The sequence below is a fragment of the Emys orbicularis genome, chromosome 3 (assembly GCF_028017835.1).
Source record: "Emys orbicularis isolate rEmyOrb1 chromosome 3, rEmyOrb1.hap1, whole genome shotgun sequence".
NCBI classification, from domain to species: Eukaryota; Metazoa; Chordata; order Testudines; family Emydidae; genus Emys; species Emys orbicularis.
In genome coordinates, this window is record NC_088685.1 from 153,485,947 (window position 1) to 153,511,823 (window position 25,877).

General features: G+C 43.0%; 1 protein-coding gene across 1 annotated transcript in view; it reads left to right on the forward strand.

The window, feature by feature from the left end:
- Window positions 1-25,877, forward strand: part of DNAH8 (dynein axonemal heavy chain 8) — a 536,895-nt gene that overhangs the window by 64,341 nt on the left and 446,677 nt on the right. Inside the window, exons 9-11 of the mRNA XM_065401473.1 lie at window positions 8,027-8,134; window positions 9,477-9,578; window positions 21,784-21,930. Coding sequence (XP_065257545.1) covers window positions 8,027-8,134; window positions 9,477-9,578; window positions 21,784-21,930 — 357 coding nt within the window. The remainder of the gene's footprint in view (window positions 1-8,026; window positions 8,135-9,476; window positions 9,579-21,783; window positions 21,931-25,877) is intronic.

The window sequence follows — 25,877 nt, forward strand, 5'->3', positions numbered from 1 at the left end:
TAGTAGACTCTACGTTTTTTCAGTTTAAAAAAAAAAGAGGAAAAGGAGAAGAGGCATCTCATTGTTAGAGGATGATAGGCCCCCGCCTAGGGGCATGCCCAGCTCTCCCTACTCCAAGAGATGCCTCTCCTGCAAGAAGTTGATTCCTGTAATGGCCAGACATGCTCACTGTATCTGGTGCCTGTAGGGTGACCAGATGTCCTGACTTTATAGGGACAGTCCCGATATTTGGGGCTTTTTCTTATATAGGTGCCTATTACCCCTCACCCCCGTCCTGATTTTTCACCCTTGCTATCTGGTCACCCTAGGTGCCTGGGAGAGTCTCACAGAAGTACTTCACCTGCCACAGCTAAAATGGCAGTCTCGCAGGAACTGGGAGTTGAAGTTAAAACTCCTTATGGAGAAGGCACTTCAGTCTCCAGGGGACTCCGGTGCTGACCCTGGATCATCCCCAGAGCCTTTAACTTCAAAGGGGATAGAGTCGTGAAAAAAACCAACAACCCAGCAGACTCCCCCTGTAAAGGGCTCCCAGACATTGGCCAGGCAGAGGGGTTCCCCAGTGCGGCCACCTCGGTACTGATGGCACCGGAAACACATGGGCTCCGAGTAATTGGCCAGCCAGAGGGGCTCCCCAGTGCAGCCACCTCGGAACCGAGGGCACCAGCAGCTCTGAAGCATGGTACCCAGAAAGGGGCCTCCGCTATGATCTCGGCTGCACCTTCTGCACCACATGGAGAAACCGGGAGGCTCAGGCAGTCAGGCTCTGAGGCAACAGTATCGCCCCCTAAGGAGACAGACAATTATCGTACCATCTCTAAAAGAGTGACACAGAGAAAAATTTGGTCCCAGGTGCGACAAACTTCCATCTAGGTACTCAACCATTGGTACTGACAGTGTACCACAGACACTCCTCTGCAGTACCAAGTGAGCCCATGGTACCCATGAGTTCTCGTACCCTGGAGACCTGTGGTCCCAGTACCCAGGGAAAGACAATTACTGTACCATCTCTAAAAGAGTGGCACCGACAAAACTTTCGGTACTGGGTGCAACAAAACTCTCATCTAGGGAATGCTCAGCACCTTCTTAACCATCGGTACAGACAAAGTACCATAGACACTCTTCTGCGGTACCGAGTGAGCGGCGAACAGAGGAGAGGCCAACAGAGGGAGTTTGCCTGGGAACCATCCAAGAGGAGCTATGGCTTCTGTGAGCAGTAAATACAACATCTGAAGGGGCTCTTAGAAGAAGACAATATGGATAGCGAGCAATAAGCTGTTGTGACCTGTACAGGATGTGCCATGTTTGTCAAGATGGAGCCCCAAGATCCTGACCCATGGAGGAAGCCCTGAAACCCTTGCTGACTTCTGAAGATTTCCACATTATTGGACTCTTTATGTATACCCGAAAAGGGGTGTACTTGAATGTATGACCCAAATGGAGGGCTGAGTCACTAAGGACAGACCACCACACAGCAGGACTATAGTGAGAAAGGGGATGCCTGGGAGAAAGACAACCTGCCACACCCCATCCAAACCAATAGGCATCACTGCCGGTGAGTGTTCCCCTTCAATCCCCCCAAAACCTCCAGACTACTTTATCAGTCTGGCACAACTTGTACCATGACTGATAAACAATCGAGAGGATTTTATGTGTAGCTATAGGACCTTTTATAATCATACTAGAGAGAGAAAAAAATGTTAACTACAAAGTTTATTTAGTGTAGATCAGGCCTTAAAGAGTTAGTAGAGTTGGACAGAAAGAGCACTAAAATCAGCCTCTGATTGATTCTGCTACCTTTGTGTTGAAGAAAGCAAGAAGAATCTATACTTTGTGACGTAGTGTCCAGACTACAGTAATCACATTGACAGATAGTAATCTGAATTGGCAAACAGCAAGTCTAACGCCAGCCCTGGCAACCCCATTAAAACACTGGGGTCCAATGTTTGCCAAGAAGCCAGCCTCAGTACCACTGTCATGGAGACCGGGCGGGCCACTGTATCATCTACGTCCAGTGCTGTCTCTAGCACCAGACTGGCTATTAACTGACTCTCTCTAAGAATGGCCTGAAACTTCTCCTTTTCTGTCTCCAGTAAATGTTCCAGAAATGCATTGAGTTTCCCATAATTAATAAAATTGTATTTGGCCATGACAGTTTGGTAATTCATGACTCTAAATTGTATTGTCGCTGACAAATACGACATCCTGCCAAGCCCAATCGTATGGGGTCGACTTGACATTATGTTGCTTGCTTCGTGCATTAACCACATCCACTATGATGGGGATGGATTGCGGATGTTGAAATAGGAAGTCTGCCTCTTTGGGAGGGATGTAGTATTTTTTTATTATTATTATTTTTATTTTTGACTCTGTTGGTGGTCTGTGCGATGGAGGCTGGTGTCTGCCAGATGTCTTTGGTAGGCTCTTGAATCGCCTCATTAATTGGGAGGACAATTCTGGATGAGGAGGAGGTGTTCAGAATATCTACCTACTTGTGATATGTATCTGTCACCTCCTGTAGGGGAATCTGCACCTCAGATTGGTAAGATCCAGAAAGTTCTTGAAATCATCACTTAGTGATGGGGGGGAGGCAGTACAGCCTCATCTGGTGGAGATGAGGAGAAGTTTGCTGGAGGGGTAGCTTCCACTTCGAGCCCTTCTTCCTGTTCTGAAAAAGCTTCCTCCTCCCCTGACTCAGGGTCTTTGGATAGCCAGGCTGTAGGAGACCATCTGGTGGACTCTCCCTGAGTGTGACATGTGTCTGTATGTCGCACAAGGATTGCAATATGGCCATGGAGGGGTGGGGGTGGGGGGAGACGGTGGGCATGGCAATGGGGCTCGGACCACAATTGTGGATTGTCCCGATGGAATTGGAGAGGACCCTTGTATTGTGACGGTGGGCCGTGATGAGGGCCATGGAATGACCTCCTCCTGGCCACTGTCAAACTTGTCCCTGGGTAAGGGCAGCGCTGACTTGGGTATTGGTGGCACATGGTCCGGTGCCAAGAGCAATTTCAGGTGCCAGGATGTGCTCAGTACCGGGGCCCTGATATTGAGTAATGGGGATTGTAGTTCTTCCCCAGCCATCAGGTCTCCCAGGTACCAGAACTCATAGAATCATAGAAGATTAGAGTTGGAAGAGACCTCAGGGGGTCATCTAGTCCAACCCCCTGCTCAAAGCAGGACCAACCCCAACTAAATCATCCCGGCCAGGGCTTTTTTCAAGCCAGGCCTTAAAAACCTCTAAGGATGGAGATTGCACCACCTCCCTAGGTAACCTGTTCCCGTACTTCATCACCCTCCTAGTGAAATAGTTTTTCCTAATATCCAGCCTAGACCTCTCCCACTGCAACTTTAGACCATTGCTCCTTGTTCTGTCATCTGTCACCACTGAAAACAGTCTAGCTCCATCCTCTTTGGAACGCCCCCCTTCCAGTAGTTGAAGGCTGCTATCAAATCCCCCCTCACTCTTCTTTTCCGCAGACTAAATAAGCCCAGTTCCCTTAGCCTCTCCTCATAAATCATGTGCCCCAGCCCCTAATAATTTTCATTGCCCTCTGCTGGACTCTCTCCAATTTTTCCACATCCTTTCTGTAGTGGGGGGCCCAAAACTGGACGCAATACTCCAGATGTGGCCTCACCAGTGCCGATTAGAGGGGAATAATCACTTCCCTCGATCTGCTGGCAATTCTCCTACTAATGCGGCCCAATATGCCATTAGCCTTCTTGGCAATAAGGGCACACTGTTGCCTCATATCCAGCTTCTCGTCCACTGTAATCCCTAGTCCTTTTCTGCAGAACTGCCACTTAGCCAGTCAGTCCCCAGCCTGTAGCAGTGCATGGGATTCTTCCGTCATAAGTGCAAGACTCTGCACTTGTCCTTGTTGAACCTCATCAGATTTCTTTCGGCCCAATCCTCCAATTTGTCTAGGTCACTCTGGACACTATCCCTACCCTCCAGCATATCTACCTCTCCCCTCAGCTTAGTGTCATCTGTGAACTTGCTGAGGGTGCAATCCATCCCATCATTCAGATAATTAATGAAGATGTGGAACAAAACCGGCCCCAGGACCGACTCCTGGGGCACTCCGCTTGATTCAGGCTGCCAACTAGACATTGAGCTGTTGATCACTACTCATTGAGCCTGATGATCTAGCCAGGTTTGTATCCACCTTATAGTCCATTCATCCAATCCATACTTTTTTAACTTGCTGTCAAGAATACTGTGGGAGACGGTATCAAAAGCTTTGCTAAAGTCAAGGTATATCAGGTCCACCGCTTGCACCATATCCATAGAGCCAGTTATCTCATCATAGAAGGCAATCAGGTTGCCCTTGGTGAATCCATGTTGACTGTTCCTAATCACCTTCTTCTCCTCCAAGTGCTTCAAAATTGATTCCTTGAGGACCTGCTCCTTTTTTCCCCCCGGGGACTGAGGTGAGGCTGACCGGTCTGTAGTTCCCCAGATTCTCCTTCTTCCCTTTTTTAAAGATGGGCACTATATTTGCCTTTTTCCAATCATCCGGGACCTCCCCCGATCGCCACGAGTTTTCAAAGATAATGGCCAATGGCTCCACAATAACATCAGCCAACTCTCTCGGCATCTTGGATGCATTGCATCTGGCCCCATGGACTTGTGCATGTCCAGCTTTTCTAAATAGTCCTTAACCTTCTTTCACCACTAAGGGCTGCTCACCTCCTCCCCATTCTGTGCTGCCCAGTGCCGCAGTCTGGGAGCTGACCTTGTCTGTGAAGACCGAGGCAAAAAAAGCATTGAGTACTTCAGCTTTTTCCACATCATCTGTCACTAGGTTGCCTCACCCATTCAGTAAGGGTCCCACACTTTCCCTGACCTTCTTCTTGTTGCTAACATACCTGTAGAAATCCTTCTTGTTACCCTTCACATCCCTTGCTAGCTGCAACTCCAGTTGTGCTTTGGCCTTCCTGATTAATTAATATTTTTATATTAAGTAATATTTTTTTATTCCTCCCTAGTCATCTGTCTAAGTTTCCACTTCTTATAAGCTTCCTTTTTGTGTTTAAGCTCACCAAAGATTTCTCTGTTAAGCCAAGCTGGTCACCTGCCATATTTGCTATTCTTTCTGCACACTGGGATTGTTTGTTCCTGCGCCCTCAAAAAGGCCTCTTTAAAATACAGCCAGCTCTCCTGGACTCCTTTTCCCCTAATATTAGCCTCCCAGGGGATCCTGCCCATCATTTCTCTGAGGGAGTCAAAGTCTGCTTTTCTGAAGTCAAGGATCCATATTCTGCTACTCTTCTTTCTTCCTTTTGTCAGGATCCTAAACTCGACCATCTCATGATCACTGCTGCCCAGGTTGCCACCCATTTCTACTTCCTCTACCAATTCTTCCCTGTTTGTGAACAGCAGATCAAGAGGAGCACGGCCCCTAGTTGGTTCCTCCAGCACTTGCACCAGGAAGTTGTCCTCAACACTCTCCAAAAACTTCCTGGATTGTGTGTGCACTGCTGTTTTGCTCTCCCAGCAGATGTCAGACTGATTGAAGTCCCCCATGAGAACCAGTGCCTGTGATCTGGAAACTTGTGTTAGTTGTCCAAAGCAAGACTCGTCTACCTCATCCTCCTGGTCTGGTGGTCTATAGTGGACGCCCACCACGACATCACCCTTGTTGCTCTCACCTCTAAACTTAACCCAAAGACTCTCAACAGGCTTTTCTCCAGTTTCATACTTGAGCTCTGAACAATCATACTGCTCTGTTACATATAGTGCAACTGCTCCACCTTTTCTCTCCCGCCTGTCCTTTCTGAACAGTTTATACCCATGCATGCCAGTGCTCTAGTCATGTGAGTTACCCCACCAAGTCTCTGTTATTCCAATCACATCATAGTTCCTTGACTGTGCCAGGACTTCTAATTCTTCCTGCTTGTTTCCCAGGCTTCTTGCATTCGTGTACAAGCACCTAAGATAACTAGCCAATTGCCCTGCTTTCTCAGTATGAGTCAGGAGGCCTCCCCTGTTGCACCCTCCTCCTTGTGTTTCCTTCCAGTATCCAACTTCCCCACTTACCTCAGGGATTAGGTCTCCATCCCCTGGTGAACTTAGTTTAAAGCCCTCCTCACTAGGTTAGCAAGCCTGCCTGCGAAGATGCTCTTCCCTCTCTTTGTTAGGTGGATCCCATCTCTTCCTAGCAATCCTTCTTTCTGGAACAACATCCCATGGTCAAAGAATCCAAAGCCCTCTCTCCAATACCACCTGTGTAACCATGCATTTACTTCCACAATTGGATGGTCCCTACCTGTGTAGTAGTAGGATTTTATGTTTGTGTTTTGTATAAATTAGAATGAAGGATAAAGAATAATAATGTAGCATGTATTAAATGTATTGATGTATGATTTGACCATATTCTGCCAGCCACCCTTTCTGAAAGCAGAAAGGAATGGCCTAGTGTGCTATTGGTAAAGATGCATCAGCCAGAATCTTGTTTCTGAAGCTGATTTCAAGGCAGTAATAGACCTTTAGGGTCACCACTTTTTTGTAGGTTAAGTATTAGCATTTTGAAATAAGTAAAAGAATGCAATGATTGTTTTCTCCTGCATTGCAATTTGATGTTCCTGTTCAAATGTTCTGTGTAAATCAATCCTGTTTTGTGTGTGAATGAGGAATGTGTGTGTTAGAAGATAAGTGTGAAGGCCATCATCGGACCAGATGTTCCAGGGAAGAATTGAGGACAGGCATAACGGTGCCAGGAGATTGCAACATGCCCCTATTGAGATGTCAGAGGAGGGCAGATTGACGATTCTAAAAGCGAAGGCAGGCACCTATCAATGGGGACAAAATAGCCGTGATAAAAACCAGCATGGGGTAACTCCCTGAGAGACTGATGAAAGAACAAGATAAAGAATAAGAAGAACAATTTAAGAAAACAAGCACTCGTCAAATGGCGATTGATTATAGCATGACGGTGCAAAACTCATTGGTCCCAATGAAGGAAGATCACTATGTGAACAGGGTGCTGTGCCATGAAACTTTGGGTTCGTCCTCCCAAGATTTCCCTGGAGCATTGTGTCGTGACCAATAGAACCTGGCTCCTCCCTACCCGCGATCAGCGTAGCTGGTCACTAGGTTGCTCCAGACTCTGGACTGGTAACTATAACATCGACTGGTGGGACGGTGTGTGTGTGTGTGTGTGTGTGTGTGTGTGTGTGATATTGAATGCATATGCTAATTGTTGTATCTCCAATAGATGTGGCATATTGCCTTTTCCTCTGAAAAAAGGTCCTGGGTGCTTCTTATAATCATAACACCTGGGCCTTTTCCTTCAACAGGGAGGATGAACGAGAACATGACTTGCGCCTCAAACTCCTTTATCCTTCTTCCCAGAGCCACATAGTGTGCAGTGAACCGCTCGAGGTCATTCTTGGCAGTATCATTGGTGCCCAAGTGGAGAAGTAACAAGGGGTAGCAGTCTGAGGGCTTGATCAGTCTTGGCAGACAGTCCATCGTATCCTGAATTCTAGCTCCAGGCAAGCTGCACACTTCTTGAGTTTCCCGGTCTGGATGGCAGATGGATGACTCTGTCCCCCTTAGGAGGGAGTCCCCGACCACCACCACCCATCTCCTCCTCTTGGGAGTGGTGGTCGTGGAACCCCCTTCCCTAGGACAATGCATCCCATGCCTTCTGGTCGATGGGGCCTCCTTCTGATCCCTTCCCTCAGATGACTCTTCCAAACCATTCTCCACTGTAGTACCTGTGCAGGGAGCCTGAAAATGGTTTCTTACCTCTATCTGCACTGGGGGTACATGGGGTCTCCTCTTTCTTCTTTTGGAGGTCACACGCTGCCAATTTTCTTCCCTGTTCTGCACTGCCCTCTCTGATTCTTCAGCATGCTGTGCCTGCAGTACTAAACGCTGACTTCTGTGCAATATGTGACAAGTTCTTCAAGACTGATAGATGTGATTTGAAGAAAAATGTAATTTAAAAGTTGTGAATAGGAAACTTGGTAAGGGGAAGAAGCTCACATAATTTTCTTAAAAATTTCTTTATTTTAGGTGTCTATGGCACATGGAATACAAAATTTAATTAATGCTATAAGAATGATTCACAGTGTTTCAAGGTATTACAATACTTCAGAGAGAATGACATCATTGTTTATAAAGGTAAGCACATTAATATCCAGGCTTCATTTATATAAACTGTGATGAAAGCAAACAGCTCTGAATATGACATTGCAGAAACTCTTGTTTTACTTCAATCAGCAGGATATCTTGGTGAAAAGTGGTAAGGATTTTATAAAGCTGTGATGCCCACTACTAAATATATAACACTTCTGTTTTCATGCTATAAAACAAATCAAGCATAAAGAAAACATCAGGCATTGCAATTGCAATTTGTTTCTTATAGTATTTTATATAGGCTCACAAAGGTCTAGATTATGTCATCTTTATATTTAGTAGTACCTTGCTCTGCAAATACTATTGAACATGCAAAAAGAGAAGGAACTGAAGCAGAGTAAAAGTGGAGTTCCTACCCTCTTTTTTCCAAGAACTCTATGATGGACAAAATAGGTGGGAGGTCCAAGCATGAATGCTCTCTACTTCTTATCCTATAGGTCTGCTACTGTCCTCTAACTTCTCTCTCAGAACTTGTCTATGTCTGGCCAAATGATACCCCCTTGTCAGGATACATTACAGATTCTCTAGGGCTCTTCCCAGGTTCATTCACAGGGTTATTCCAAAACGTTTCTCAAACTCTTTCTTTGTGGAGACCCACAGCCCTGTCTTCTAGTCTCTCTAAACAGGTAGTGGCCTAGAACACTCCATCCAGAACTTCTGAGTTTTACTAGCCAAAACTCAAGCAGAGAAGACATCACATTTGTTTTCTCAGGACATTGCCCTTCACCCATGGATGCACCCTGCACCCACGGATGCAGCCATTTCTAGTTGGAACACTGGGTAGCCTCTGTGTATGTATGTTTAAAATATACAACAAACATGGTGTCTTCTGTTCTTGAGTTTTTGCTAGTGACATTCTGTGAGTATCTATATATTTTACACATATGTGTGGGTGTGGGTATGGTGTGTGTAGATAGATAAACACACCTGTGGGAATGATTTATGACTTCTAGTGGAGGTCCTGGCTCACATACTCCACAACTACCACATGGGTAAAAATTCTCAGAACTTTGGTAATTCTGCTTGTCTCATGGTGGGAAACTAAGATCCAGGAGTGAGAATCCTGTTAGAGTGTTCTCTTGAGAAGCAGAATTATGAGCAAACATCTTTTCCTTTTATGCCTGAGACTTGTTCAAATATTATATCAGGATCTAGAAGTATCTAAAATACTGTACTGTTGTCCTTAAATCACATATGTTAGGACATTTTATGTAAATGTGATTGAAAAGTTCCAATTGCAGGTATATAATTTGTTTTTTTCAAGGTGTAATAAAAACAAAATTTTGGAGATCATTAACAAAGTTTGTTTTTCATTTATATGTACTAGGTTACAAATCAAATGGTTACAGCATGTAAGGCATATATTACTGATGGTGGTTTATCTCGTGTATGGGACCAGGATACACCTGTAGTAATTAAAAAAATTCAGGTTTGTATAGTGGTATTTTGTTGTTTTCACTGGTTCAGATCACCTTCTGATCTGGGTTTTTATTTAATCTAGTAAGCACCTGCTTGTAGGACTGCCCTAAAGTCCATCATTTTTATTATAACAGTATGCATTGCTTTGTATTATAAAGTTTTTCAGATTTCATATTAAATACATTATTCAATGCTGATTTATTACTGTTAAAATAAACATATAATACTGTAGGATTTAAAAAAGAGACAGTCCCACTATCTAGAGTGTTCAGTCTAAGGTAGTGAGTCAAATAACATGAAAGCAACAGACAAAGGAAAAAGAATGATATTTAAAACAAGTAAAAATAAGTCATTACACCATAGGGAGCTAATCATAGAAATTCTGATATTTTTAAATAGAAGTTGAGAGTAGCACAGAATGAGTAACTATCAGAGCCATGTCAGTCGAGAGGATTTAGAGGGACAGGATAGTATACAGGAGGAGGAATGTTATTCCAGGAATCAGGAGCAGTACGAGATAAGGCACAAAGGCGAGAGTGACAGCAGTGTACAAACAGAGGAATGAAGCAAGAATGGGCAGAGTGCTGGGGTGATAGGTGATAATGAGATGTAGGTAAAGGGAGAGTTTTAAAAATGATGAGGAATTCTGATTTTATGTAGAAAGAGACAAGAAGCCAGTAAAAGTATATTAGAAAGTGAATGACATGGTAAGAGCAGCAGGAAAGTAAGATTACTTTTGCTGTTGAATGTTGGGTAGATTGGAGAGGAGATGGTCAATGGTTTTGATGAGAAAACTATATAGCATGAACCAGAGTTTTGTCAGACTAAGCAGACATTTTAGAAATGTTAGTGGGAGAAGCAAAAGGATTTGGTGAGAACCCGGTGAGGAGAGAAGGAAAGGGAGGAGTCAAAGAACTTAAAGGTTGAGAGAGGGAGTGTGCATATGTGTGGGGGTGGAGGGACTGTGCAGGGCACCAAAAATTTAACAACCAGAGGGTTGGGCTACCTGTTTCATGGTAATAATATAAGTTTGTCCTATGTAGAAAACCAGTTTGCAGGTTAAGACCAGAATTTCCCTTTATCTTCTGTTGATCCCCTTTTCTTGATCAATGATGAGTATTTAATGAGGTGGGACCTAATAGTACTCCACTCCACTTCAATTTGCATTGCTCTTTATCATTACTTAAATAATTCTAATTCTTCAGCTAGGTTTTACTCTCCTTTGAGTGCCTGTGCACATGTACATTCCATTTTAGGTGTATGTGTACCCAATGCACTTGAGTCAGAGACTTTTTCTAGTAATACCATTGGGGTAGTGGATGTGCTCTGGATGTCCTTGTGATGCAGCAGAGGGCATAAAGGGCAGGGCTACCCTGACTCCCTCTCATTCTTTCTTACTGCCCATGGCAAGTACTGGAGATCCCCACTGCTTTTTGAGCTTTGTCTTTTCTAGCCAGCTTTACATGTTGAAATTGTATATAGTTGTAGATACTGTTAATAGTTAATCTTAGTTTAGTGTTAATTAATTAATTATATTATTATTTTCATTTTTCCTCCTGAGTGTTGCTCCTGGAGTCTCTCTGTTTACAATGCAGAGATCTTCAGGTTTCAAATTGTAAAGTAATGCCCGCAACTGATGGGCATTAAGTTGCTTGTTTTCTTTAGGAGAGGGACATGTTAAAGATAAGTGCTCCAATTGTAAGTCTTTTCTGTCAAGGACGAAGAATGAGAGAGATTCATCTCATGGAGCACCTGTTAGAGAAGGCACTGTGCCCCTCCTCAGAATCTGATGACTTTGTTCATGAGAGCTGAAATCTCTGCCACCCCGTAAAGAGTGACCTTTCAGCTACCTCTTCTGCATATAAGGGAGAGACTGGGGAAAAGAGATGGTTATCTTTGTCCCCTGATGCTTCCTTGAAACCAAAGATGCTTGCTATTTCCTCTGAGTCAGACTCAAGACCAAATAAGTTTTCCTTTTCAGCTCTCAAAGGTGAGACATCAGACAGAACTATAAGTTCTCTGGTGGACTTGGGGGGAACATAAGAACAACGATGACCTGTGGTACTGTTAGAGGTGGCACTGTCAGATCTGGCACTAATGTCTCTGGTGCTTTTGAGACTGGCACCTTCTTCATCTCACATGATGCTGTCGATTCCGCTATTTAATTCTTCAGCACTGTCGAGATCAGCATTGTGTATTTCAGCACCAATACCATCTACTCTGACTTGCGGGCACTTCATTCTACCTCTATACCTACCATGCTTCAAGCTTTCTTAGTTGGTAAGGATTTAATATGTCTCTGAGTACCAGACTCGCCACTGCAGTCAGTATTGGTTGCAGTAATGATGTCAGCGAATGTAGTCTCACTATACCTTTTATGGTTCCCCCACCATTGCATGCTCCTCAACAGTCATTGGTACTGGCAACTACTTCTGCATCAGTACTTGCTACATTGGCTCCAGTACTGATGATGGTGCTGACAACATTTCTGTCTACATCTCTGGTACCACACATTTCTACCTCCCTTTACTCAAACTGCTACTGCTCCAAAATTTCCAGAGAACTGTAATATATCTTCATCTAACTCCAGCAGCAGCAGGCCAGTTTCACCTGTTATGTCATTTAGAACTTGCTACTCACCGGCTCAGTCATCACATGGATATACTGCAAGGACATGATACTTGTCCACTGCTCCCATGTGCCTTCAGACAAGACTGAGATTCATCTAGAGACTTCTCTGCCTAGTGTTCATCACTTTGGTCTGTGATTCCCTATAACTTCTCATCCTGACCCTACTGGGCCACAGGATGCCTCTCAAGATATGAGCTTGGTGTCTGCCTCTTGATTCATATCCAAATCACCATGCTCTGCTCCACCTTCTGCTACATAGGAAGCACCTCCGATGGCTGCTGAGCAGGTGTCCCACTTAGAGATCTTGAAAGAGGCGAGAGACAGGATGACACCACTGACCAACTTCCTCTTATCTCATCATCCTCACCAGATGAGGTGATTACACCAGAAACATACTTGCTGCCTCTGGTGGATTTTAAAACTTTTCAGGATTTGATGAAGTGGGTGACATCCACATTATGGGTATGGGCCAAGGTTGTTTAAGATAACCCTCATAAACTCCTGAAAATACTTTAAACCTTGGCTCCAAAAGGTGTGGCTCTTCCTATCAATTAAACTCTTCTCAATTCTGCTAAGACTTTATGGCAGACCCTGTCCTCCCTCCTGCTGGTATCAAAAAGGGCTGACAGTTGCTACTAAGTGCCCACCCAAGAGGGTTATTGTTTTGTCATGCATCCTTCCTTGTATTCTCCTGCTCTAATGGCTGTGAATAAACATACCAAAACAGTCACAGACAAAAATCTAACCAAAAGATAAAGAATTGATTAAGTTAAACCTGTATGGCACAAAATCCTATACAACAGCCAGTTAGCAAATGGGAGTCTCAAACTATCAGGCTCTTCTGGCAAATATGTTTATTAATTGGAACTCTATCTCAAAATTTGGAGATAAATTGCCTGAGGAACTTAAGGAGCAATTTCTTACCATCATAGCTGAGGGTCACTTAACCACATTGACTCTGCAGTCATGGCCTCTAAATCTGTGGCCACAGACATATCTATAAGCCATTCCTCCTGGCTTCAGGCCTCAGGGATTCCTAGAGAATTTCAAAACACAGGTGAAGATCTGCTTTTCGAAGATCTAAATTGTTTTTTGAAGAAAAAACTGCAATGCTTTGCTTATTCTAAAAGACTCTAGGGCTACATTATGTTCTTTGGAAGTCTACTCTCTGTGTCTAAAGAGGGACACTGTAAATCTCAATTTGAGTATAAATAACCCATTTATCTGCCTAGACACATGGACCCTTGTAGGAGATGCAGTAACTCTTCGAGTTGCAAGCAGCTGCAGGATCTTCTAACCACATGTCAGCTTCTTCAAAGCAGTCAATTTAATGGGCACATCAATGACAATTGACCCGTCACTATGTATCTTTCATACTAACTCCCTTTGAGAACCATTTGTCTCTGTTCCTCAGTGCCTGCACCTCCATAAATCAGACAAATGGGTTAAGAAGGATATGTCATGCAGTTCCAATCCCTCCTCCACCACCCTTTTCACAAGACTGCTTCAGGAAGTGCAGTCTCTCCTCTGTATGGGAACTATATTGAAAGTACCTCTACAACATGGGGGAAAGGGTTTTATTCCCACTACTTCCTCATTCCCAGAGCAGGCTGGTGTTCTGGTATCCAGGTTTTTCCTTAGCTGGATGACTGGCTGATTTGAGGTCAGTCAAAAGAGCAAGTAGTGAGCAGCATTATTCAAATCCAGTTATTGTTTGCTCATCTGGAACTGAGAATAAATGCAGAAAAGTCAACTTTAATCCCAGTCCAAAAGACTGAATTTGTAAAAGCCATCTTCGATGCTACCACAGTGACTGCTTACTTATTTTGAGACAGGTTTCTGGCCATTGTCAACTGTCGTGGAAAAAGTCACCCACGCATTGATTTTAATTCAGACTGAAGCCTGAGGCCCGTTTATTGAATACACACCAACGCGTTGTGGGGGTAGCAGCCATTAGGAACTGCTCCCGCGATGCAAAGCACACACAGACTTTTAAAGCTTAAAACCGCAAACAAATTACACACAGTTAAGTAACGATAACCATATTAGGAATTAAAATTACACATACTTGAGTAATAGTGATCTTATTAGGAATAAGAGAGTTAGGGTCTTTTGGTACTTTCCAGCATTTTTTTGCAATCTTGCCTAGGATGGGTGCAATTTGAGTTAAGGGCTTTTTGATGGTTTCCAACGCTGTTACAACTTTACCTTTTATGGGGTGCTTATTACACAATTGCCCCTTACAGGGTACAGTTACTCAATGGGGGTAGTCATACAAATGGAGTAGGGGGAGGCATGGTTACACAAATGGGGTAGAGGGAGGCATGGTTACTCATTTTAGATGATTGCTTTACACTTATTGCTTTACACAAGTGGTTATTATATTTCAAAAGCAGTAGGCACATATTGCAAATTATTCTTGTTGCTGGGGCTTTTTACCCTCCTCCTTTCCAGCCCCCCTTCCCTCCCTGTGTCTCAACCTCTGACCACCACTCAGGGAGCACAACACTTAGCTTGGTTTAGGCTCGTGGGCCTGTTAGCCGCTGGGCGGGCCCAGGCCAAGCAGAAAAGCCTAGACCATTAGGGCTAGCTTAATTTCCCCCCCACACAACTTTTCAAGAACTTCAAAGCCAATCCCAGGACAATGGTATAATCCTGCCTATGGAGGCCTGGCTCCACTCCACAACTGAGCAGACACTCTCTGGACATGCTGATTTATGTACTTGCATGAGTGCTTTCATCCCTAGATTGGTGAATGGACCCCAAAAACATCTGTGAGGGAGTTTCCTTCTCCCCTCCAGAACCAGCAATGACAGTTGGCACAGATGCCTCCACCAAGGCCTGGGGTGTCCACCCAGGGGAGTTTCACTATATATACAAATCATAGAGCTAGGAGATAAATTTCATGCAAGCAAAGCATTCCTAGCCATAATCAAAAGGCACACAACTCAGGTACTTATGGACAATACCACTGCCATGTTTTACCTGATCAGGCAAGGCAGAGCCAGGTTGGGTCACTTATGTGAAGAATCGATTCATCTCTGAATATTACACTGAAAGCCTTCCATCTGCTGGGATGAGAAACACCACAGTGTATTCCTTAAGCAGAAACTTCATTTATCACCATGAATGGTCCTTGAAGATAGACATATTGGCCATCATGTTCTAGAAATGGAGACCACCTGCTGTAGATCTCTTTGCAACAAACCTCAATAAAAGTGTTAGAGGTGTGTTTCAGGGTGATTGGAGTCCAGATTCAGTAGCAGATATCTTCCTTCTTCCTTGGTCAATGGATCTTCTCTATGGCTTTCAACTGATTCCTTTGGTTCCAAGGGTGATAAGGAAACTAAAATAAGACCACGCTACATTAATACTGATAGCTCTGGCTTGGCTAGGGCAGTATCGCTACATAGATCATCAAGAGCTCACAATCCAATCTCCAATAACACTGCCATTGGTTGAAGGATGTTTGTCTCAGAATCAAAATCAGAAACTACATCCTGGCCTACAGAACGTGCATCTCATGGTCTGGCTGAGATATGGTTGGACTCCTTGGAAAAAAAATTGTTCTCAGGAGATCCAAACCATTCTTATTAACAGAAAGGACTCTATGAGATCTACATACTTAGCTAAGTGGAAGAGATTTTTCTATCTGGGCTGCTTCTCATCATCTTTGTCCCACTGGAGCCGAAATTCAGGACATCTTGTATACAAGACTTTTCAGTTAGCTCCATTAGAGTTCATTTAGCCACCATCTTGGCCATTCACCCTTCCATTAAAGGCTTGTAAGTTTTGTCACACCTGGAGGTAGTGAGGTTTCTTAAAGAGCTTGTTTGTGTATACTGTCCTGTCAGAGATCTAGTTCCATTTTGGGAGATGAGGGTATGTCTACACTTCAAGCCTAAATTGACCTATATTAGGTCGACTTACAGCCACCAGCCCCCTTGGGTTGGTGGTGCACATCCTCATCAGGAGCACTTGCACTGACCTAAGAGGAGCAGCGTGGGGAGCTGAGAGCCCAGTCTCTCAGCTCTGCTGGTAGCTTCCTGCCAGGAGCCTGGCTGCCCTATAGGTTCCTGGGTTCCCAGCGGACTGCGCTCCCCTCTGCTTCCTGTTCCCCACTGGGAGTGGGGGGAAACCCCCAGGAGCTTCTCACCCATCGTTCCCTGCCGGGAGTGGGGGAAGCCACCCTGGGGCAAGTCATTTAGAGTGTCTCCTAGACTGTTTGTGCCCTACACAAAAAGAGTGAAGGGGCAAGCAATCTCAGCTCAGATATCTTCTTGCATAAGATCCTGTTACAAATTGGCAAACGTAACTTCTCCAACAAAGATAACTACCCACTCTACAAGGGCTCAAGTTACCACATCAGCCTTTCTAAATAATGTACTGATTGTGGATATCTGTAAAGTGGCTACATGGTCATCAGTATATACCTTCTCCAGACATTATGCCATCAACTCCGGCATTGTGAATGGATGTGGACTTTGGTAAGTTTGTACTTCATTCCTTGTTCAAGTAGCTCCGAAGTCCCATTGCCTGTAAAGAAACCCACAGTGAAATGTATATGTGCACAATCATTCAAAGAAGAAAAAACAGTTACTTACCTCTACAGTAGCTGCTGTTCTTCAGCATATGTTTGTGCACACATAGGGCTTGTCTTCATTACCGGGGTAAGTCAACCTAAGTTACTCTACTCCAGCTATGTGAATAACATAACTGGAGTCAATGTAGCTTAGGTCGACTTACCCCGGTATCTTCACTGCTCTGCATCAATGGGGGACACTCTCCAGTCGACTTACCTTACCCTTCTCAGGGAGCTGGAGTACTGGAATCGACTGGAGAACACTCTGCCATCGAGTTAGCAGGTCTTCACTAGACCTGCTAAATCGATACCTGCTGCATTGATTGCAGCAGCGTCGATCTCCCGGTAGAGAAGACAAGCCCATACATTCCATGACCCTCCCTCCTTCTCTTCTAGTTTGGAAGTGTTGTCATATTTCTGATGCAAAGGAACTGAGGAGGTTTTTTTTAATGCCCTTGGCTGCATACACAAGGACATCATAGGTGCATGCAGTGCCCCAACAGTACTGGTTATAAAAGTCTCTGACTCAAGTATTTTGGGCACACACATACACCTATAGTGGAATGTATGTATGCCCAACACATCTTGAAGAACAATGGTTATTGTAGAGGTACGTATCTGTTTCTTTCACATGACAATGATCATGTGCAGGTCAGTTTAAATTAGTTTTGTGAGTGACATTTTGTAAGAAACATGAAATGCTTTACTGAAACCCAAATATTTTGCTATGTTTCCTCCAGCCACAAATTTTGTAATTCTAAGTGTACAAATCTGGGACAAAGCTGTAGTGTCAGTCTTGATAATAAATGTCACAAAGGAAGATTATAATATTATCTCTTTAAAGGCTCCAGCCTTCATTTATAACATCCTTTAATGCTGTAGCCTCTTTCTAAGGATATGGACCCAGGCTTCCCTCACATTGTTGTCACTGAAAAAGTCTACTGCGACACCCTGGCAGGCTTCTTTTGGACCTTATAAACAAAGACAAGAAATCAAAAAGTCTTATCAGAGAGCCTTTTCAAGCAGAATGCAAACCTCAGGCAGAGATGAAGCAATCTGCTTTCAGGTTCTTACATATTTTCTGTTGATTTGGCTCTAGTGAGCGACTGTCTAGGTTCTTCCTTTGACTGGGAGGAGCACGAAAATTAAAAAAGGTAATTTGTCTTTTCTTCTGGGAGCCCCAACCATTTCCACTTCCTGTTTAAATATCTGCTTTGCTGTCAACGTGTGCTAAGATGGCTTGCAATCTGTCCCTTAATGACTACCTGTATAGTTTTTTAAAAATAATGGGAAACCAGGGATGTATTGAAAACAAGGGATATGTCGTGTACCAAAGAACTGGGGGAACCTCCCCCTCCACAAATGTCTTATTAATATATTAAAAAAGGACGGAAGAGTGGTGAAAGAGGGATTCTGGAAATTACTGATTGGTAAACATAATGGATTGAAAATAAAGCACAAATATTTTTCCATCTGTAAACACTTGGAGGATAATGGAACTATGAGAAATAAAATAATTTCTTCGAATCACGGAGTGTATGTTTTGATTGAATTATAACATTAGTGGATGTAGGGAACATAGTGGTAATATCTGGACTTAAACATGATATTGTGCCTCACATAAGCTAAATTGAAAACAAATTCAAAATGGCTGTGTTGAAGGTCCCATGACTTGCAAGCTTGGCCTAAATTCTGCAGCTAGATCCTATATTCTGTAGCACTATGTTGAAAATTCTGCAGTTGCTTAAGAACAATTTTAAAAATTGATGTTTTAGAGAATTAAATATAAAAATGAATAATAAAATAATGTAGCTCCTAGGTTATTTATTTTAGTATTAAATTTCCATTTATTTTACGTTGCCGTCCCCATTTTCAGTATACTGCAGACTGTTATCTTTAGGTTTCAGCATTAACAACACATTAATTTAATGGTGCATTTCAGACATTCTGAGCTATGTTTTCAGGCAGTATGACAACTCAGGAAGACATCAGTACTTTGATTTACATTTGGATCACATTTTCAAGCTTTTCTTTGCAACCACAAAGCCTAGAAACACAGTTTTTTAAAATGAAAGCCGAGATCCTGGAGCAGCTTTCTGCAGAAGGCATGACTTCTATAACAAATTCCATGGAATTCTGGACGACATGGGACTTTGGCCATGTCTACACTACCACTTTTGTCAGTATAACTTATGTCACTCAGGGGTGTGTAAAGAACATCCTCTTGAGCGACATAAGTTACACCGAGAGATGTGCTGGTGTGGACACCACTATGTTGGTTGGAAAGCTTCTCCCACTGACATAGCTACCACCGCTCATGGACATGGTTTTGTTATGTAGACAGGAGAGCTCTTTCCTGCCAACATAGAGCAGCTACACAAGTGATTTTACAGTGGCACAGCTGCATTAGTACAGCTGTGCGCTCTAAGCTTGCTAGTGTTGACATAGCTTTAGACTATGATTTGACTGCTGTCACTTAAGACCTAAGCAAGGGCTACTGATAAATTTGTTTTTGCTTCTTTAAATTGGTGGAGATGACCAACAGAGTGCTTTAAGGGTTTGTATTGATTTAACATAAAGCATCTATTATAAAACATTATAGAGAATAAAAAGCTTGAACATTTTGATTGAAGGCTGGTTTGTTTTGTTAGTTACATCAGCTGAACTGGTGCACTAATTAAGGCCCCAATTCAGCAAACCACTTAAACATAAGAACATAACATAAGAACATAAGAAAGGCCGTACCGGGTCAGACCAAAGGTCCATCTAGCCCAGTATCCTGTCTACCGACAGTGGCCAATGCCAGGTGCCCCAGAGGGAGTGAACCTAACAGGCAATGATCAAGTGATCTCTCTCCTGCCATCCATCTCCACCCTCTGACAGACAGAGGCTAGGGACACCATTCCTTACCCGTCCTGGCTAATAGCCATTAATGGACTTAACCACCATGAATTTATCCAGTTCTCTTTTAAATCCTGTTATAGTCCTAGCCTTCGCAACCTCCTCAGGCAAGGAGTTCCACAAGTTGACTGTGCGCTGCATGAAGAAGAACTTCCTTTTATTTGTTTTAAACCTGCTGCCTATTAATTTCATTTGATGACCCCTAGTTCTTGTATTATGGGAATAAGTAAATAACTTTTCCTTATCCACTTTCTCCACATCACTCACGATTTTATATACCTCTATCATATCCCCCCTTAGTCTCCTCTTTTCCAAGCTGAAGAGTCCTAGCCTCTTTAATCTCTCCTCATATGGGACCCGTTCCAAACCCTTAATCATTTTAGTTGCCCTTTTCTGAACCTTTTCTAGTGCCAGTATATCTTTTTTGAGATGAGGAGACCACATCTGTACACAGTATTCGAGATGAGGGCGTACCATTGATTTATATAAGGGCAATAATATATTCTCAGTCTTATTCTCTATCCCCTTTTTAATGATTCCTAACATCCTGTTTGCTTTTTTGACTGCCTCTGCACACTGCGTGGACATTTTCAGAGAACTATCCACGATGACTCCAAGATCTTTTTCCTGACTTGTTGTAGCTAAATTAGTCCCCATCATATTGTATGTATAGTTGGGGTTATTTTTTCCAATGTGCATTACTTTACATTTATCCACATTAAATTTCATTTGCCATTTTGTTGCCTAATCACTTAGTTTTGTGAGATCTTTTTGAAGTTCTTCACAGTCTGCTTTGGACTTAACTATCTTTAGCAGTTTAGTATCATCTGCTACATGTGCTTGCAGTTCAACATGTACTTCAGTGGTTTTTCTGTGGAATTCTACTCCTGGACAGACAAGACAGGGTTATTACATTAGTTATAATATTTTAAAGAGCTGCTGCCTAGTTGTCTTCAACCTTTTTCCTCTACATTTTAAACTGGAAATGCTCATATTGGCATAGCTAGTTTTAACCACACAGTGCTAATAGTATGCTTATAGGAAGTACTGTTTTCTGCTTTGGCTTCTTCTTGATACAGCCACTGTGTCAAAATTGTTTGTTTCATCTTTCTCATACAACTTCTTGCCTTAGAATCATAGAACATCAGGGTTGGAAAGGACCTCAGGAGGTCATCTAGTCCAACCCCCTGCTCAAAGCAGGACTAATCCCCAGACAGATTTTTGCCCTGATCCCTAAGTGGCCCCTTTAAGGATTGAACTCACAACCCTGGGTTTGAGCAGGCCAGTGCTCAAACCACTGAGCTATCTCTCCCCCCTTGTTGACATATTATTGCTAATTATTTTTATTAGGTCAGTAGGGCTTCAAGGCCCCCCAGCCATCCTTAGCACCCCCTTTTGTTAGGTGCTATACAACCACATGATAAAAGCCTCTTCTCTGAAGGGTTTACAATCTAGGGCCCTGATCCCGCAAAGACTTACACACATGCTTAATTTTAGGGACCTTGAATAATACTTAATACTTCAGCAAGAGGGAAGGAGAAATCAGTAGAACTATTCAGTGTGGAAAGTTAAGCATGTGTAAATTTTTGCTGGATCAGACCTAAGACAAGACATATCTAGCATGTGTAAGAAAAAATATCCGAAGGATCTGAGAAGTTCAAGGGTAACCCTGATATGGGATTTTGTAAGGATTAGCTCCCTGCAGCGATAGTTTTGAGTCAATTATTCTTAATCATAAAGTAAGTAAGACAAATACAGAAATCCTTATTGGTCATCCATCTAACATTATTAGTTTGGTTTTTCACCTAGACATCATAATATGTCACACTTTCTCCTCATCACTTCCTTCTTTTTGAAATGAGAATAGTAAGTGCTAAATAAGAGGAATTTCTCCATGTTAGTGCAGGACACAAGGAATAGGCCACAAGTCTGGTTGCAAAATTCTGTTTCAATATCAAAATGATAATGTGGACTAAAACAAAAATACCATTTTCTAAAATACAGAACAGCCAACAGAAACAACAGATTTTTTTGTGCATAAGAAATATTGCATGTTTCTTTTCATCTGATAGTTATTGCATTTGTTTCTCAACTTTTTTAGGACTGCATTTTTTTATTTAAAGAATATCAAAAATGCTTTCATAAAACAAGGAAACAGATTTTGGAAGCTCTAGGGGAAAAGACATTTGAAGTATCAGAGATGTATATTTTTGGCAAATTTGAAGCGTTTTGTAAAAGGCTAGAAAAAGTAAGTAACATTTCTGTTTTTATTTTAAAAATTAAAAAATGTAAGTGTGCATGCCTTTAATGAGAATTTTTGAAGATTGACTAAAGAATTGCTTAGTGGGCTGTATTCTTATTTCAATATGAAGAAAGTTTTTTTTTAAATGTAGTTGTTGTTTTTGGATAAATACAGCATTTCTCTTAATTTCTTAGACCAACAAATTATTATGACTTTCATAAATAATGAAAGCTGTAGTTAAGAGTTGCAACTCACTTTTTTCATTTGCTCATAACTTGTTAAAAAATTCTGTGTTTGGCTTTCTATGCTTGGTCTCAGCCTAAAATTCAATTTTTTAAAAGGGTTCAGAAAAATCAATTAATCTGAACCTAAAACTTTGTCTACACTATGCAGCTTTTAGTGATACGGCTGTGCCACTACAGCCATGCCGCTAAAAGGCGCGCAGTGTAGCTGCTGATTATCATCAGGAGAAATCTCTCTTGCCAACAAAAAACTTCCACCCGGCACAAGCTGCAGTGGCTTTGTTGGCAGGAGATCACTCCTGCTGACAAAGTGCTTTTCACACCGGCGCTTTTTGTCAGTAAAACTTTTGTCATTCGGGGGGGGGGTGTGTGTTTTTTTAGCACTCCTGAATGACAAAAGTTTTGCTGACGAAGTTCCAGTGTAGACAAAGCCTAAGTTAGATGAGCAGTGGAAAAAAAATACTAGATTTACATTTAGCCAGAATACATAAGGCTTTTTTTACCCAAAGATTATTACACCTTATACTTCAAATCTTCAAAACATGATGGTTTTTATTATTAATGTGTTTATTTATTAAGCTCCCATAGCATTATTTGTGTTGTGCATGACAAAAAATTAAGATAACACGTATCCTAAAGAGTTTATAATCTATCCAAACCCCATTAAAGTGAATGGAAAGAGTCCTGTTAATTTAATGGGCTTTGGAACAAACTGAAAAAAACCCAAAAATTATAATGGAGAAGTGAAGACTGGGAAACCCAAAGGGAGGGTTGTTTGTGTGGTTTTGTTTGTTTGTTTTTGTTATTCTCTTCCTGTGGGTTTTGTAGAAGTGAGATTTTCAGAGGGATTTGTAGTGGAAAGGGAGAGTGGTGGATTAGCTCCATTCAGGTGGCCTTTTGGCAGCCTTTTATCTTCAGCGCTCTCTGGCAAACTCTTGTGCATGAGTCTTCAGCATTAATCAGTGCATTTACAAAATCAATTTAGGATCAGTTCCTCCAAATTGATTCCACTTGCACAGAACAAAATCAGAAAGAAGCATTTAAAGAATTCTCTAAGAAACCCAGGCTGGAGACTTTCATATACTGGGTCCAAGGGTCATGAAGTAACCCCAGGTGGATCAAAGTGGTCCTTAGTCTCAGATCAATTGGTATTCTGTGTCTTGAAAGCAAAGCAATTGAGCTTGAAAATCGTAGTGAATGGGTTGCCTGTATAAGATGATCAGCTGGTGAACTCTTCCTCAGTTTATGTGGGGGTTAGACTAGATGAGCCTTGCAGTCCCTTCTAACCCTATGATTCCACCGTCATTGCTACCTGCAAATGTCAGCTGAGATCCTCTGATTAAACCAAGAAAGACTCCAGACCCAAATGCTCCCAATATGTTGAACAGCTAGGCAGTGATTGGATCTAAGCCTCTTGCAACCAAGGAGGACATATTTCTATTCTCCTTTGCAAAGAGGGTAGACATCATTGGGGCATAGCTGGTCTTAGAACATCTTGTAAAATGAAGAGATTGGCATGGTAATTCTAGAGCACTTCTTCAAAACTTTTCACTTAAAGGGGCACAGAGCCTTTTTGTTAGTACTGTTTTTAAAGCACTGACAATGTGCTTAGTGATGAGCACAAATGATTACTAGTCTCTGCTGTGAGGACAGTCCAATCTAAAAAATAAATCAGAGAACAAAGGGGATGCCCTGGGAATCCTGGCAGAGTGAGTAACTTCGACTCTTTCTTTCTTTCTTTCTTTCCTTCCATAAACACATGTAGTGCAGTACATGTGTAACCCAAGGCCATAGGTACAAGAAACAGGAAGAGGGATGTGGGAAATAGAAAACAACTAAATAAAATAGTGTCTCCTATTACTTAAGACATATGTACCTCTGTGGAAAATGTTTCTCTACCCTGACCCAATGCCTGAGTATGACTGGAGACTAAACACTGAAGCCTATCCCAAAAACAAAGAAAAGTTGTCTACACTACAAAGTTTTGCTTGTCTACACTACAAAGTTTTGTCAGCAAAAGTTATGCCGCTTTAATTAAAACCGCTGTTGCATGTCTACACTATGCTCCTTGTGTCGGCAGAGTGCATCCACACTAGCAGCTCTTGCATTGATAGCCGTGCGCTGTGGTAGGTATCCCACTGTGCAACTGTCCGCAGGGTGCTTTAGGAAGGGTTTGCAACGCCTTGTGGGACAGGTACAGCATCACATGATGCAGCATCACATGATTCTTAATCCCTTCGGTTCCATGTGCACCCTAATAGATTGTCAGATGCTTTTCAACTGAAGTGGGGGGAGAGAGGAGAGTGGTGTGTCTGGGGTGGGGGACACAGCTGGCTGACCGGTTGGCAGGGGGAGGGGGAAACTCCCCCCCCATCAGCCCCCAGCTCTGCTCAGCACAGCAGTTTCTCCCGAAGCAGCCCGCTCTGCCTGCCTATGGTTCTGTGATTCCCTAAGAGTTCTCCCACAGCCCCCTCAGCTGCCAGGAGCGGCATCCTGCGCAGATCTGTGAGCTCTCCATGCTGAGGAATGTCAAAGCAGCACAGCAGTCTGTCCCCTCCCTGCCCCTCACTCCCTGCAGCAGCAGTCTGCCTTCCCCTTCTGTCCTAATGCAGGGCAGAACAGGAGCATTCCACATTAATGATCTGCAAGCTCAGCTGTCAGATACTTCCCGGAGCTTTGAAAGGGGAGGGGTGCATGCCTGCAGGGCAGCAGAGATCAAAACAGTGAGCAGAGCCCTCAGGGCAGGCATTGTGGGATACTGGTGGAAGCCAGTTATGTTGACAAAACAAACAGCAGCATCTACACTAATGCTTTATCACTTTAATTTTGTGGCAAAAAGCTTTGTGCTTTTCATTGAGTTGGTTTTATTTTGTAGGCAAAACACCAAAGTTTTGTCGCCAAAAGTAGTTTCTAGTGTGTACACCTCTCTTGTTTTGTCAGCAAAAGCTGCGTAGACAAGGCCAAAGACTAACGTGCTTCAGTGGGGAGAGAAAGTGTCTTTAAATTACAGAATCTTTTATAAGCAGTAGAGTTTTATTCATAAGCAAGTGTAAAGGGGCTGAGCTGTAACGTGATGAGTTACTCCTGTGTTAGGCTCCAGACAATCCACAAGCCAAGAACTGATCTGGTGACTCAGGGAAGGTATATAAGCTTCACAGATGGAACAGCAGCTCAGTCTGCCCATTGTCACTTCAGGGCTTGGAACTTTTTTCTGCCTGCTAGGGCCAATAGAGTCCCCAAGCCTTAGCCTGCTCCAGCCTTGCTCTTGCTCTGGTCTTGTTCCAACTCTGCTCTGGACTCCTGATTCCAGTGCTGACCCCTGGCTCCTACCGCTAGACATGACTGCCATGGCTCTGACCACTAGGCCTAACTATCCCCATCATGGTTTCCAACATGAGTCACCCTAAATTCCGCCTTTTTAGCCAGAAGTGGCACTGTAGGTTAGCCTCACCTTACCTTTTACCAACTGGATGTCAACCAATCTACATGCACCAATCAGGACAATGAGAAACCAGACCAAACTCATCATTAACTCCTTTAATGAAGCCCCAGGGAAGGATTACATGTGATAACAAATGAAAGTCCCTTACCTCAGGACTCAAGTTCAGATCTCCCAAACTAAAAGTCCAAAACACAGTCTGTATGTCTGGTCAGGCTAATCTTCCAGAGTTGAAGGGAGATTTCCACCTCCTGCAGGGTCTTCAACTTCTA